The sequence below is a fragment of the Leucoraja erinacea genome, chromosome 23 (assembly GCF_028641065.1).
Source record: "Leucoraja erinacea ecotype New England chromosome 23, Leri_hhj_1, whole genome shotgun sequence".
Lineage (NCBI taxonomy): Eukaryota > Metazoa > Chordata > Chondrichthyes > Rajiformes > Rajidae > Leucoraja > Leucoraja erinaceus.
In genome coordinates this window covers 5,762,914-5,779,917 of record NC_073399.1, presented here as the reverse complement: position 1 = coordinate 5,779,917, position 17,004 = coordinate 5,762,914, and the positions used below count along the sequence as shown (strand labels likewise).

General features: G+C 40.8%; 1 protein-coding gene across 1 annotated transcript in view; it reads left to right on the top strand.

The window, feature by feature from the left end:
- The window catches only part of LOC129708212 (uncharacterized), an 84,463-nt gene that overhangs the window by 55,054 nt on the left and 12,405 nt on the right, over positions 1-17,004 (top strand). Inside the window, 15 exon segments of the mRNA XM_055653833.1 lie at positions 9,428-9,640; positions 9,737-9,880; positions 9,959-10,115; positions 11,470-11,497; positions 12,934-13,255; positions 13,379-13,442; positions 13,544-13,642; positions 13,745-13,848; positions 14,749-14,887; positions 15,506-15,624; positions 15,712-15,861; positions 15,971-16,141; positions 16,241-16,541; positions 16,639-16,703; positions 16,833-16,920. Of these exon segments, the coding sequence (XP_055509808.1) occupies positions 9,428-9,640; positions 9,737-9,880; positions 9,959-10,115; positions 11,470-11,497; positions 12,934-13,255; positions 13,379-13,442; positions 13,544-13,642; positions 13,745-13,848; positions 14,749-14,887; positions 15,506-15,624; positions 15,712-15,861; positions 15,971-16,141; positions 16,241-16,541; positions 16,639-16,703; positions 16,833-16,920 (2,164 nt within the window).

Here is a 17,004-nt window from a genome sequence, read left to right as displayed (position 1 = left end):
GGATCCCTATCCTTGTTCCTTCTGGGGAGTAGAAGAGCAAGAGTAGAACTATGGGACACAGAGACGATCAGGGTGAAAGATGACAGCAAGGAGGAAATCACGCATTAGTACACATCCTTGGAAAATGTGGTTTGTTCCCTGCATATCTCATATGCTGGTAAAATGACTAAATTAACAACATTCTTTTGGCTTATGCTCAGCAATCTGGTAATACTTCCACCATGTCAGGTCAGGAGCCACACAATTTATCATCATCATAATAGAAGCCAAAGAAATAACATAAATGTTTCCGTTATATCCACAGATCAAAGAATAATTTTATACTGATGCTACACAAAGTCTTATGGTAGCACTAAATGACACTGAGTCTGAAGAAGGGTTTCGACCCGAAACGTTGCCTATTTCCTTCGCTCCATAGATGCTGCCTCACCGGCTGAGTTTCTCCAGCATTTTTGTCTACCTTCGATTTTCCAGCATTTGCAGTTCCCTCTTAAACACTGAGTACATTAATTCCTGGAATTATATTACCTTCACAATCAAAAGCTTCTTCCAACACATTTTGATTTAAACCAGCAACTGCAGTTCCTTCCTACACTATTTTCATTCATATTTGAGGACCACCATTCCAACAAAACTGAAAAGGTTTGATTTAGTTTAGTTTAGAGATCCAGCATGGAAACAGCCCCTGTGGCCCACAAAGTCAATGCCCACCATCAATCACCTATTCACATTTTCTCCCACTTTCTCATCACTTCCTACACATTAGGGGATATTTACAGAGGCCAATTATCCTACAAACCAGCCTTTGGGATGTGAAAGTAAACTAAAAACCAGAGGAAACCCATGAGTTCACACGGTGAACGTGCAAATAGACAGCACTCGAGGTAAGGATGGAGTCCGGGTCTCGAGCATTGTGAGGCAGCAGCTTTATTAGCTCAGTAACTGTGCTGGCTATTTTTGTTTTCAGATGCAGTATGGAAACAGACCCTTCGGCCCACCAAATCCACACCGACCGTCGATCACCCATTCACACTAGTTTTATGTCCCCTCACTTTTCCTTCCATTCCCTACACGCTCTCAGCAATTCAGAGGTCAATTAATCTACACACCCACACTTCTTTGGGATATAGCAGGAAATTTGAGCATCTGGAGGAAACCCATACAGTCACAGGGAGAAGATGCAAACAACACATAGACATCACTCGAGGTCAGGATTGAACCCAGGTCTCTGTCGCTGTGAGGTAGCAGCTCTACTAACTGCATCATTGTGCCACTCTGTTTAAGCAGCAGAATTTTTTTTTCCGAATTGATAAAATTGCCAGAGAAACTGAAGAAAACCTGGTTGCCACCTGATTGAGATCCTTGAAACAATGAAGACCTGGAGGAACAAAACTTTACTACTCAGACCTTACCCTAGTTCACCATGGTTACACTTTACTGACAGTGCAGAGTTGTTTGGAGAGAAATTCAGAAGAACCCTAAAGCAAAATACTGCAGACAGTGAAAATCTTATATAACCAATGATGTAGGATGATGTAGGAAAGCGTTTCTGCTGATTGAATTTGAGCAGCTAAGTACCAAATTGAAAAGCAGAACCAAGAAGGTAATAATCTCTGGATTGCTACCTGAGCCACGTGTAAATTGGCGTAGGGTTCAGAGGATAAAAGTTGAACGCGCGGCTCAAAGACTGGTGTGGAAGAAGTGATTTTGAATTTGTTGGATATTGGTATTGGGAAGGGAGGGCACTGTTCCGATGGGACGAACTCCACTTGAACGCGACTGGAACTAGACTCCTGGCAGACCATATAACTAGGGCTGTAGATAGAGCTTTTAAATAGTTGGGGGTGTCAGCAAATTGGAGGTGTGGAGTTAAAGGGAAAGAGTGTGCAGGAAATGTTACAGAAATCTCTCAAATTAATGGGACGGTAAGTTCAAGAAGGGTAAAGAGAGTAAGGTTGGGCAAAATCTGGACCAGTGTGAGAAGAGAGGTGAATATACGGAATTAAATGAATTATAGCGAGACACGCATTGTGAATCAAAAGTGATCTTTATTAAGTGATACAGAGAGCAGCACACACGCGACTGGGGAGGGTTCTCCCAGAGCTCCGATTAACCACTAGGGCACACCCCTCAACCACGTGACATCAACAGTGACTACAGGCATTTCCCGGACACAAGCAGGGCGGGTGGCAATGACAGGCCGCGAGACCCCAGCGCTGATGATAGTAGCAACACTTACCTTTACTGGCGACGCCCAGGACCGGCTGCACAGCCGAACCCCTGGCGGATGCAGGGCACGGTCGATGGGCTTTCCAAGGCACTGCCGACACCCGATCGATCGAAATGCCGCCCTGTTGCTTGGACTGCCACAGCTTGTCCGCGCGCTCCGCTAGCTGCAGACGGTCATCAAAATTCTCATCCGCGAGGAGCAGGTGGATGTCGGCCGGCATCTCCTCCAGGAAGGTGTGTTCGAAGAAGAACGCTTTGAGGTCATCGTACTTGTCCTCAGCCAGCGGCGCGCGTGCGTAACGGACCAGGCGACGAGTGCGCCGACCAAGTCCCAAGTCCCTTTGTACCCCCGATTTCTGGATTCTCACCCCATTTATAAAATAGTCTATAGGTATGTTACAAAACCTACCCGAATCGTCGATGAGAATCTGCCCCCATGCCGTGTGTGTGATTTTGGCGCTGTTTAGAGGGGGCGGGTTTAAAACGCGATTTTTACTAGGCTGTTGCAATCGAAAATATTCAGCCTAGTAAATCATTAACGGAAAATCGCTGAAAGACCCCGTCGCAAAAGGTATTATTAATTTTTATGGCCTTGTATAATAGTTATAGTAGTTTAAAAACCACTCTCTCAACCCGCGACCTCTCGCAGCCCCAGGGTTTTATAAAGCAAACAATTAAAGGTATGTACCTTATTTTTACATTAAAAGGGGCTTCTTAAGAACCCTGTATATAACGTTTTCTATAGCAAATAGTACATTTTGGGCTCTTTATATCCCGCAGTATTTTTCTGGGCATTTGAGGGCACAAATCCACTTATATGTGAACGTTCTAAACCAGCGCGTTCACAGGAACCCACTAGAAAGCCAATTTAAATTGACTTTAATTTACAGCAATTGAACACTAAATTCCTTCCATTTGGCCTATAAATTGATGTAAATGAGATTTAAAAATCATGTTTTATTGTGAATTATTTGTGAATATTATTTGGACACTTAGGCTATTTAAAAATGTTAATCATTTATTAAGAAATGGATAGATGTTTAGATCTAGTAATTGAAGTTTGAAATTAGCTACAATTGGGTAACTAACTAATTATATGCTTTAATTTCAGGTCCTCCAAGTAAGATTATTTTATATTTGTTTCAGAATGGTTCAATCTATGATAACTGAAAATTTCATTCAGTTCTCTTAATTTTTAAGAAGGTTATGGGCTTTTGACTGTCCTCGATCACAGCTTTTTTGTTATGTCCATAGAAAATCAATAGGGAACAAGATGCTAATTTCCGGGTATGAAAATGGCCATAACTTTTTTATTACTTGAGATATGAAAGTGAATTAGGTGTCAAATTAAACTTATTGTTATGCTTTATCTGATGGGATAAATTGCAGACTTGATTTTTTAAATCTCAAAATTTTGTAACATTGCTATAGTCTGCCTTTATCCCTTCTACTAAGATGCATGACTCCACAATTTGCTGCACTATATTAAATCTGCCACCTCTCTGCCCACTCTCCCAAACTGTCCAAATCCTTCTGCAGAGTCCCTGCTTTCTCTACACGAACTACACCATCCACCTATTTTCGTATCATCTGCAAACTTTCCCGCAAACTTTGCGACAAATCCCCTCGTCCAAATCATTAATGTACAACATGAAGAGTAGCGACCCTCCCACCGACCCTTGAGGAACTCCATTCGTCACTGGCAGCCAACCTTTATTGCCACTCTTTGTCTTCTGCCATCCAGCCAACCTGCTATCCATGCTGGTAACTGCCCTTTGATATCGTGGGCTTTCATCTTCTTAAGCAGCCTAACGTGTGTCACCTGATCAAAGGCTTTCTAAAAATCGAAATAAACATTGTCTACTGACTCTCCTTTGTCTGTCCTGCTATTTGCTTCTTCAAAGAATTCCAGCAAAATTTTCAAGCAATACCTCCCCTTCAGGAAGCCATGCTAACTGGTTTTATCGTGAACTCCACAACCTCATCCTTTGTAATGGACTCTAAAATGTTACCAACCACTGAAGTCAGACTGACCAGCCTGTAGTGCCCACTGTTCTGCCTTGCTCCCTTTTTGTGCAGCGGGGTAATATTGGCATTTTCCATTAATTTGGGACCACTCCTGACCCCTAATTCCTGCAATAGCATTATCAATCCCTCCACAATCTCTAAACCCAGTTCTCTCAGAACCCTAGGGTGCAGTCCGTCTGGCCCAGGTAACTTATCCACATTGTCAGCTTCACCAGCACCTTCTCCCTAGTAACAGCCACTCCACTAACTTCCACCCCCTGACTCTCTTGGATTTTAGGCACATTGCTGGTGTCTTCCACTGTGAAGACTGATGCAAAATAGTTAATCAATTCCTCTGCCATTTCTTTATTCCTCATTATCACTTCTCCTGCATCATTCTCCTGTGGTCCAATGTCCATTCTTGCCTCTTTCTTCTCTTTAAATAACTGAATAAATTATTTTAAATTATTGGCTAGCTTACCTTCATATTTTATTTTTTCTCCCCGTATTATCTTTTTAGTTACCCCTGGTGTTCTTTATAATCTTCCAAATCCTCTGGCTTCCCACTAATATTTGCTATGTTATACGCCATCTCTTTTAGTTTTGTACTGTCCTTGACTTCCCTTGTCAGCCACGGTCGCCTCTTTCTCCCCCTAAATTCTTTCTTCCTCTTTGGAATGAAAAGATCCTGCATCTTACAGATTATTCCCAGAAATTCCTGCCATTGCTGTTCCACCATCATACCTGCTAGGGTCCCTTTCTAATCAACTTGGCCAGCTCCTCCCTCATGCCTCTGTGGTCCCCTTTGCCCAGCTGCAATACATACACATCCAATTTCACCTTCTCCCTCTCAAATTGCAGATTAAAATTGATCATGTTGTGGTCACTACCTCCTAATTTGGTTCATTAAATAACACTAAATCTAAAATAGCCTTTTCCCTGGTGGGCTCCGCTACAAGCTGCTCTAAGAATCCATCTTGGAACTACTCTACAAATCCCCTTTCTTGGGATCCAATACAAACCTGATTTTCCCAGTCTACCTGCATATTAAAATCTCCCATGACCACCATTGCATTGCCTTTTGTACAGGCCAATTTTATCTCCTGATGCAACTTGTACCCTATATCCTGGCCTCAGTTTGTGTGCCTGTAAATAACTCCCATTAGGGTCTTTTTACCCATATAATTTCTCAGCTCTATCCACAATGACTACATCTTCTGATCCTATGTCACCCTCACTAAGGACTGTATTTCATTTCTAACAAACAGAGCTACCCTACCTCCTGTCATTCCGATATTACGTATAATCCTGAATATTTAGCTCCCAGCTCCGATCCTCTTGCAGCCAAGTCTCTGTAATTCCCACAACATCATACCTACACAGCTTTCTGTGGCAAAAAAATCCACAGATTCACCACCAGCTCACTAAAGATTTTTTTTCCTAATTTCCTTCCGAAATGTCCTTTAATTCTGAGGCTATAACCTCCAGTCCTAGATTCCCCCACTAGTGGAAACATGCTTCTTCTAAACTCAGACAAAATAACAATAGGTGACGGTTCAGATCGAGACCCATCTTCAGACAGTCTCAAGAAGGGTCTCGACCTGAAATGTTACCTATACCTTTTCTCCGGAGATGCTGTCTGACCCGCTGAGTTACTCCAGCATTTTGTGTCTATCTTTAATTCAGAGATCTGTTAACAATTTCTTATTATATCAAAAGCATTTGACTCTATTTCCAATCACCACCTCCAGTTGAAATTGCATTTGGAATATTTTGGAGGACCAAGAAACCAAGAATCAAGTTCATTTTGTTCCAGACCTTCATACATTCAGATAGAACAACTTTAATTTTATGATTTTTCATTGAATCTCTGTTACCTCCTGCCACATTCTGATTCTCAGTGACATCCATAAATCTGGCTGACCAGAGTATATATACTCCTGGATCAAATTGTTTGGTAACTCTACAATTCCTGCATGCCCGCAGCTAGGATTTATGTTTCTCGTGTCCCGGGGAAACACAGCAGATGAGGCTATTGGGAATTTCACTGATCTCCAGCCAATTTTCACATGCTGCAGCTGCAAATCCTTCCTGTCATCCCTACATAATATTGTCATATATGCCCAACAATAGGTTGCCATTCATGATAATGAGTTTATTTGTTGAAAGCTGTATTTTAAATACAGTCATTTAAACTAAGCACTAATTCTGTAACTGTAAATCCTTCCCATATCTTATCATCGAGGCATCTCAGGTATTAGTGATAAGTAACATATTGTTTTGCATCAAATTCTCACAATTACCTAATTACCCCATCAGGACACGAAGTTGCATTCCATCGATTTCCATTCTCAATGACCACTTGCGAAACTCCAATTGTTTCAAATGATTGCAACCATTAAGCATTTTATTATAAGTGTCGTCACAGATGTAATGAAGAAAATTCACACCAATCAGCACATTTTGGAACAAATATGGTTTCCTAGCTAGAACTCTCATTACTAGAATCAACTTCTATCTTGACCATATCACCAGGACCCTGACTATTACACACCGTGCATCTATCGATAAACTCAAACAGTCATTTATAAGATTTCTGTTTATTTATCTTGGAGTTGAGCTGCTGGGCAACACCTCCAAATGTTTCAAATGTTACAGACAATTGTGTTTCTTACTAGAAGTGTAATGTAGGACATAAAATAAGTCCGCAGCATTCCACATATTTTGATAGCAAGACTGAGAGCAGATTGCTATTTTTAAAAAGCATTTAAGGGAGAAAAGTTACAATTTTGGTGTAAACACCCAATTACCCACCACTATTTGTTGTTGCACTATTTACACACTCTCAACACTATTATGACTACACAAATCTGGTAAATCTTGTTGGGTGTAAATTATTAGTTTGCATGAACTACAGAGTTTACGCAAAGACATAATAAATGGGAGCATGAATTGTCCATTGGTCTACCCAAGCTTGCACTGATTTTCATTATGACCTGGCTGATTTTTTACTTCGGTGACATAGTCTGGCATTGTCCCCATATCTTGTTCTCTTAATATTCTGACCAAAATGACTGAGGCTTTTCAATGCTCTATGATGATAAATTCCTAATCTTCACTGTTGTGTGAATGAAGAAAAAAATGTTTAAGCCTCCTATCCTCTCTTCTGAAACTGTGCCCTCTAGTGCTAGTTTCATCAGTCCGGGAAACATTTTTCCTGCACCCAGCCCATCGAGCCCTTGAGCACATTATATACATCATTGAGATCTTACCTTATCCTAAATTCTAAAGAATGCATTCACAGTCTACTCAATCTCTCCTCAAATAGTAAACATGACATCCTGTTATTGTACTAGACTAGTGAATGTTTGCAGCACTCTTCTGGTAAATATAGCCTGTCTTTTGCCCAAAGTTATTAATACTACACACATAACTCCCAGTGCAATCTCATCATGGCCTTATGCTATGGTTTGTGGAATATGTCACATTTTTCACCATATATTTTAGGGAAATTATGGAAATGTGCAATTTTGCATTTTAATTAACCCTATACTGTCCTGACCTTTTTAATTAAACTCAAGCTGTCCTGGCCATAGTTTCAAAATGGATATTAGGTGCTGGACAGGAATTTATAAAAACAATTTAGTTTTTCAAACGGATTTGTAAATTATAAATGTGGCTTGTGCTTATGAAAAAAAAGTACCACCTGTTTAGTAGAAGCCTATTTTAAAGGTACAGTGGAATGAAGATACAAAAACTTGGGTTTGTTATTTGTCAGCTTTACAGCTTCAACTTATATGGCTGCGTGTCGTGTCAATCGGATTACTGCTAATGAATTCCAAAGCAAATTGCTTATGTTGCTTGTCTAATTATATCCCGATATTAGAACACCAGTCAATGCAACAAGAAAATCTGCTCATCAGGCTTTTGTATACTAAATATAGGAACCGGACTTGCTGTGCTCACAAAAAAAAGTATATATAAGTTGACCAGAGCACAGAGAAAGCTGCTGGTGCCCAACCATCGGGGTAAGTTTCTCACTTTCTTCATAAACATTCACTGGCGAAGCCGGGGAGGGGAGGGGGTAGACCCCATCACGTCTCTCGGGTATTAAATGATGAGGAAGAAGAAATCAATCCATAAATCAAGCCAACATAAACATTTTGGCTCATGTAGATCAGACCTCGAATGATGTAAAATTAATTAATTTATTATTTTCTTTTGCTAGAATTGCGTGGAATATTTTATTCTTCACCGGGATTGAAAAAGGTAAAGGATGATTGAGCAAGCAAATGTTCTAACAGAAACTTGTGATTGATGAAACTGCGTTTGATTTTTAAAAGTTGATAATCGTTCGGTGATAGCGCATAAAATTCAAATACATATGTGCACTTTTAATGATTCAGTACGAGTTGTTATTGAACACCGCATTAAAAGTAGTTGCTTCAACATCAACCGGCGCAGCGTGATGTATCATGTATCACGAATAGCATAAACGCTGCACATATTCTGTGCAACAGCGGCGAGGTGATCATCATTTTCTACAGTTACAAAGCAAACGATTCACAAATATTTAATACCAATGAAAGGTAGCCAGTGCATATAATTTACTTTGTAATGATATGGTTAAATGATATTGACATTCAAGAAACGGATTCAAAAGTTTTATTAAATGAGATTTTCGCAATATTTTCTCGTTAAATTAAGCGATGTATAATTGCTCTGGTCTTGAAGAGTGAAGCTCCACGTTAGGATTTTTGGCCACGTTTGTACATTAAATAGTCGTACTCTACAGAATCAATACATTCAGAATGAAATGAGAAATATGCTGAAAAGAACGTGCCTCGTCAAAGGGCTTTTCCCTTCAAAGTACAATGCCGTTCAAATCGGGAACAATGATAGTGGGCATTTGAAACTTGTTGATATAGAACTGGTAACGGATGCGAATGAATTCTGTGTTGTGAATGAGTGATACAGGCCAAGAGCAACGTGACGACAATATAGAAATGAAAGAATGGAATTATTTTCCGAACAAGTAATAACAAGTGAGGTTAAGTCCGAATAAGAGCTCTGTTACTTTCTGATAAATAAGTCAGTGAATCATTTGTTACTGCTAAAACGAAATGCATGGATTTTGCTGATGCTATTTAGAATCATATAGAAAACCTTTTCCCGTCAATTCCAGCAATAGACCGAAGCCATGGGGGATGCGGAGATGGCAGTGTTTGGAAAGGCGGCGTCGTATTTACGGAAGACTGATAAAGAAAGGCTTGAAGCTCAGAACCGACCGTTCGATGCCAAAACCTCCTGCTTTGTTACCGATCCTAAAGAACTGTACGTGAAGGGAATCGTCAAGAGTAGGGAGGGCGGCAAAGCCACCGTGGAGACCTTATTAGACAAGATGGTTCGTTGAATAGTTACACATAATACTGTATTCGGAAACCTCTGCAGCGTACGCCAATGACACATTTCATTAAATTTGCCTGTTCATTATTTTCAGACCGTTACTGTTAAAGACGATGACGTCCTGCCGATGAATCCTCCAAAATTCGATAAAGTAGAGGACATGGTCATGATGACTCACCTGAACGAGGCAACCGTGTTGTATAACCTCAAAGAGCGTTATGCTGCCTGGATGATCTACGTAAGTACAGTTGTTGGATCTTGCAAAATGACCATACTGAAATACCTGATAAATTCTAATTCCATTCTCCCACCTTAGACCTACTCTGGGTTGTTCTGTGTCACTGTAAACCCCTACAAGTGGTTGCCAGTGTACGACCCGCAGGTTGTGTCGGGATACAGAGGGAAGAAGCGTCAAGAGGCTCCTCCTCACATCTTCTCCATCTCTGACAACGCGTATCAAGCCATGCAGACGGGTAGGTGGCCAGACTTGATCATAATAGTTTTTAGTTTCTGTTTAGAGTCGAATTACTACCGAGTTGTAGCAAAAACATGGGACAAAGGTATACAGACAACAAAGAATAATTCCGACATCTGTACTCTTGCCTTCGGTCGGGGCTTGAGAAGAGATCCAGATGACATGTTGCAACTTGATAGGACTTTGGTTCCGCTGCGTTTGGGATATGGTTTGCACCTTTGATCGCCCCATTACAGGACGGATGTGGTGTGTAGACAATAGGCAATAGACAATAGGTGCAGGAGTTGGCCATGTGGCCCTTCAAGCCAGCACCACCATTCAATGTGATCATGGCTGATCGTCCATAATCAGTACCCAGTTCCTGCCGTCTCCCCGTATCCCCTGAATCCGCTATCTTCAAGAGCCTTATCTAGCTCTCTCTTGAAAGTATCTAGAGAACCGGCCTCCACCGCCCTCTGAAGCAGAGAATTCCTCAGACTCACAACTCTCTGTGTGGAAAAGTGTTTCCTCATGTCTGTTCTAAATGGCTTACCCCTTATTCTTAAACTGTGGCCCCTGGTTCTGGACTCCCCCAACATCGGGAAATTGTTTCCTGCCTCTAGCATGTCCAAGCCCTCAATAATCTTATAAGTTTCAATAAGATATCCTTTCATTCTTCTAAATTCCACAGTATACAAGCCCAGCTGGTCCATTCTCTCAGCATATCAAAGTCCCATTATCCCGGGAATTAACCTTGTGAACCCACGCTGCACTCCCTCAATAGCAATAATATCCTTCTTCAAATTTGGAGATCAAAACTGCACACAATACTCCAGGTGTGGTCTCACTAGGGCCCTGTACAATTGCAGAAGGACCTCTTTGCTCCTATACTCAACTTCTCTTGTATTAATGTACAACAGAATGTTACATGGATTAGATGGTATAAAATGTAAGGACAAGTTAAACAAATTTGGATAGTTTTCTCTGTAGGTTGAGGAAAGACAATATAAATATATTAAGATATAAAGGGCACAGTCAGTATCTGTGCCCGAAGTTGGAAAGATTAAAGGGCATCGTTTGAAGGAGATGAGTGGCCAAATATCCCCTGGTGATGGTAGTGGAGGTAAAGACAATATGGCATTAAGAGGTTTTCAGACAGACACATTGTTATGCAGGGAATGGAAGGATGTTGATCCCGTGCAGGCAAAGGAGATCAGTTTAATTTGGCATCAGGTTCGGCACCGATATTGTGGGCTGAAAGGCCTGTTCCTCTGTCGTACTGTTCTATATTCTACATGTGCTGTGTCGCCCAACAAACCCACACCTCTCTGTGATTTGAACTCTGGATACTGATGTTGTTTTCTTTTTCCCAGATCGTGAAAACCAGTCCATCCTGATTACGTGAGTGTTACTGAGTTCAGAGCTTGCGATAGTGTGATAGAGGTGTCATTATTTATTTTTGCATATCACATCGCTAATATCACAATGTAAATGCATTTTCTGTTGAAACCCACTTCCCTGTTTCCTCGTCGACCCCAACTGCCGTCCACTTCTTCAATCCAAAAACCTCTCCAATTCGGCGAAACTGGAGCTGTCCTCCTCCCCATTCTTATCCAGTCACATTTAGTTCTGTGCTCACAACCTTCCCTGTAGCGACACATCATTAAGATTCACAATTCTTCCCTGGCGTTGTCTCTTTGGCTATATTTTCTATCCATGTAATCAGGGGACATCTAGAATCATTCAATTATAGTCTCATATGCGGCGCTGATTTTAAATCACTCTACATTTAATAATTAATAATTTAATAAATAATTTCTTAAATAAATTAGCCATAACTTTATAAAATAATTCCAAAAGTTAGCTTCCTACGCATAGTCAGAGCTGAGTGGTGTCCAAATCACCACAGGGTTTCTTCGGAGTTTCTATTATTAGGTTACGTGATCGGTCTTTTCATAGTCTCGTCGACCTCCAAACCCCTCTAGACGTCCCACTATGGTGACCTAATTTGCGAGTTTAGAAGAGTTTGCGCTCGCCACAAACTCACAACATGGTCTTTTACCTTCCTGTTCATCGCGGGTGCGAATTTCAGACAGCGCTCTCCCACATTCCCTGGCCCCCGCCATTGCGATGTGTTTGTGTGTGTGTGTGTGTGTGTGTGTTTGTGTGTGTGTGTGTGTGTGTGTGTGTGTGTGTGTGTGTGTGTGTGTGTGTGTGTCTGTCTGTGTGTGTGTGTGTGTGTGTGTGTGTGTGTGTGTGTGTGTGTGTGCTGCGGTCGATCCAGCTCGCGGTTTCATCGCTGGCAGTCGATCCAGCTCGAGGTTTTTCAGGCGAGTGCCCTCGAGCTTGAAGGTCGAAGACAGTTGTTGAAAAGTCGCGTAAGTGGGATAGGCCCTTAAGTGTTTCTTCTTCATGGCGATGTGAAATTACGTTCATTGGCGCAGCGGTAGATTTGCTGCCTTACAGCGAATGCAGCGCCGGAGACCCGGGATCCATCCCGACGACGGGGGCTGGCTGTACGGAGTTTGTACGTTCTCCCCGTGACCTGCGTGAGTTTTCTCCGAGATCTTCGGATTCCTCCCACACTCAAAAGACGAACAGGTTAATTGGTTTGGTAAATGTATAAATTGTCCTTAGTGTGTGTAGGATAAAGCTAATTATCGGGGATCACTGGTCGGCGCAGACCCGGTGGGACGAAGGGCCTGTTTCCGTGCTGTGTCACCAAACTAAACTACACCAAGCTTTATTTGGAATTGTAGTTCACTTGAATCTTTATTCCTTCAGTCTGTCTCGCTGTTAGTTTGGTAATTGTTCACTTCGTCACGTTCTTCATGCAGCGGAGAATCCGGTGCCGGGAAGACTGTGAACACGAAACGTGTCATCCAGTACTTCGCTTCGGTTGCAGCAGTTTCCGACGCCAAGAAGAAGGAAGCTCAAACATCTGGGAAGATGCAGGTGAGACAGAGCTGGTACCACGCACAATCTGACACCTTCCTGCAGTTTACTTCTAACTTAATTTAGTAAATTAGTAAATTCTAGATTCTAATATCGAAAGTATTTTTGCAGGGATCACTGGAGGATCAAATCATCCAGGCTAACCCACTGTTGGAAGCCTTCGGTAATGCCAAGACTGTGAGAAATGACAATTCATCTCGTTTCGTAAGTTTCCTGTGCAGTTTCATTACCCTCTTGTGTGCAGGCAATGATTAACAGAGCAGTGTTGATTAAAATGTTTCACACAACTAAATCGGTTTCTGATATGCATGTTCTTTATATTTCAAGGGTAAATTCATCAGGATTCATTTCGGTACCACTGGTAAACTGGCTTCCGCTGACATTGAAACCTGTAAGTGCAGTGGAACTGGATTTGTAAATATTGTTTGTAAATCAAATTGTTGACTAGTTTGACATGTTCTTTGTCAATTCTATATTTGTTTGTCTCACCAGATCTCCTGGAAAAATCCAGAGTGACATTCCAGCTGAAAGCTGAAAGGAGTTACCACATTTTCTACCAGATGATGACCAATCACAAACCTGAAATTGTTGGTAAGATTCAAAGTGTTGAACTGAAGAATTAAAATTAATTGGGTTACATGTTGTCTTTCTGTAGTTGCTCACAAGTCTTTCCACAAAACATTTATTTTGCAGAGTCATGTCTAATTACCACAAATCCTTATGATTATCCTTTCATCAGCCAGGGTGAGATTACAGTCAAGAGTATTGATGACACAGAAGAATTGATTGCAACTGATGTGAGTAGTTGCTCTGCACATTAATTTGTACCTTCTTAATTTGACTAATACATTATAATACATTAATATATTCAAGCCATCACCGACATTAATCTATATTGACACAATAGATATTCATAACTGAATGAAGATGATTTGATTTAAAGAAAAATAATGAAAATAATTACAATGGTTGACCTAGGAAGTGTTTATGTATATGGAAATAAGAAAAATAAACCCGCCATCTCAGACTTTCAGGTAACACATAGTAGGCTGGATTGCATCCCAACTGTTGGTTTGGGAACAGCTCTGCCCAGATCACAAGAAACTGCGAACAGTTCTGGATGTAGTCCAATCCATCACAAAGACCAGACACCCTACCATTCACTATATCTAAATTCATGGTGGCTTGGAAAAGAACCAATATAAACAAAGACTTGGCCCACTCCTCTCATTTGTTCCTCTTTTCCACTCCCATTGGGCAGAAGATAAAGAAGCTTCAAAGCGCACACCACTAGACTCAAGAATAGCTTCTTCCCCTCTGTTATTAGGCTTCCGATATGTCCTTCCATACGTTAGGGTACTGTCTGATTCACATTTACACCATTGTGTTCATTGGACTTTGTCTCTGGAACTGATGCACACCAATGCAGATAATTATATTCTGCACTCTGCATTTGCTCTACCTTTGCTCTACCTGTTGTACTTGAGTGTGACTTGATTGTATATATGTACAGTATTATCTGATTTCATTGGATAGTAGGCAAAACAAACATTTTCACTGTACCTTGGTTCACATGACAATAATAACCTACACCTACAAAAACGACTACTCAAAATAGTTTTTGAGAGTGTCTACTAGATAACTGATGTGTTCAATGCATTAATATTGTTTTGGATTCTAACCATTTTGTTGCACAGACTGCCATCGATATCCTTGGCTTCGTCATTGAAGAGAAGTGGGGCATCTACAAACTCACTGGCGCAGTGATGCACATGGGCAATATGAAATTCAAACAAAAACAGCGTGAAGAGCAGGCAGAACCAGACGGCACAGAAGGTAACAGTTCATTTCACTTCCGCATTTATCATTATTTACAAATTCAAAATAATACGGACCTTCAGTATAATGTAATCAGTGCCAAAATATTTTTGAAAGATATTCCACCTCCCTAACAAACATCTATAGAGTTAATGTTCGCCATCAGAATTTTGCGCTGTTCTGTGTTCTTTTTCCACCCTGGGCCCATAACAAACCAACTCACCATATTGTTCATCGGTAATTTTATGTTAGCTACTTGGTACAACATTGATATATTGTGAAGAAGATGTTAAAGTAAGGTTGGTTGAATCAGGCAAACAGCTTGCTGTGCACAGATCCAGATATTCCAGTGTATTGCCAGCAGTTCCACACAGAGAAAATTAAACTTCCTGGCAGTTGCTTAGTGAAATTTCTTGAGTGAATGCCTCAGTGTATAGATTGCTGGAATGCAGCAAACAGTCCGTGAAGGAAAGGGCGTTATGGCATTGTTTCCAGGGAAGCCATGCGGGATTCAAATGGCCTTTTGGCTGTCCGTGTGTCTTTATGAGAGAAGATAACAATCAAAGGTTATTTTCTCCAAAGAAAACAAATCATTGCCATTTTCAAATGTAATAATTTGCCTTTATCTTTTGTTAGATGCCGACAAAGTAGCCTACCTGACCGGCCTCAACTCAGCAGATTTGCTAAAGGCATTGTGCTATCCACGAGTAAAGGTTGGCAATGAATTTGTGACCAAAGGGCAGACAGTTCAGCAGGTACGGTTACCATGATGGTTCGTAGATGTTTAAAATACTTTATTTAGAGTGTTACCTTCAACTAATACACATATTCTATTCTTTTAGGTCACCAATTCAGTTGGTGCTCTTTCCAAATCTGTTTTTGAGAAAATGTTCTTATGGATGGTCATCCGTATTAATCAACAACTGGACACAAAGCAGGCCAGACAGTATTTCATTGGTGTGCTGGACATCGCTGGTTTTGAAATTTTTGATGTATGGTTCAGAATTTTAAACATTAACTAGATCATATATTTAAAATTGACAACACTAAAGGCTAATAAGGGAATTAATGATAACACAAAAAATGTCTTTATTTGTTCAGTACAACAGCTTGGAGCAGTTATGTATCAACTTCACAAATGAGAAACTGCAGCAGTTCTTCAACCACCACATGTTTGTTCTGGAACAAGAGGAGTACAAGAAGGAAGGAATTGAATGGACATTCATTGACTTTGGTATGGACTTGGCTGCTTGCATTGAGCTCATTGAGAAGGTAGGTAATATCATGGAAGACATAAATGAAAATAGAATATAAATCTAGTTTTATATTAATGGAAAAGGCTTAAAAAATAAACATTGGCTTTGTCCACAGCCCATGGGTATCTTCTCAATCCTCGAGGAGGAGTGTATGTTCCCCAAAGCCTCAGACACTTCCTTCAAGAATAAGCTGTATGATCAGCACCTTGGAAAGTCAAACAACTTCTTGAAGCCCAAGCCTGTCAAAGGAAGGCCTGAAGCTCACTTCTCACTGGCCCATTACGCTGGCAATGTGGACTACAACATTACTGGCTGGCTGGATAAGAATAAGGATCCACTGAATGAAACTGTAATTGGGCTGTTCCAGAAGTCATCAGTGAAACTCTTGGGTGTTCTCTACGCTGCAGTCCCTGAAGGTAAATCTCGGCTATGAACGGCTGTTAGCAATCGTATTGCTTTCTCGCCTTTAATAATTTGTTAAGAACAATTAAATGTGTTGCTTCTTTGTCACAGACAGTACAAAGAAAGCAGGCAAAAAGAAGGGTGGTTCATTCCAGACAGTGTCTGCTTTGTTTAGGGTAAGATTTTTCCTTGCACATTCACTTATCACAAGTTATATGAATCGTGAATTAATATGTAAATTATTGACCGAAATGCATCAGACTAATGTACAATTGTGTAACTGTCTTTATTTTTTAACCTCACAGGAAAACTTGGGCAAGCTGATGGCTAACCTGAGAACCACACATCCCCATTTTGTGCGCTGTCTCATCCCCAATGAGACAAAGACACCAGGCAAGTCGTAGTTCCATCTATCCAGTCAATGTGTCATAGAAAATAATTTTGTGTTCTACTTTATTCTTTCAATTATTTATGTTT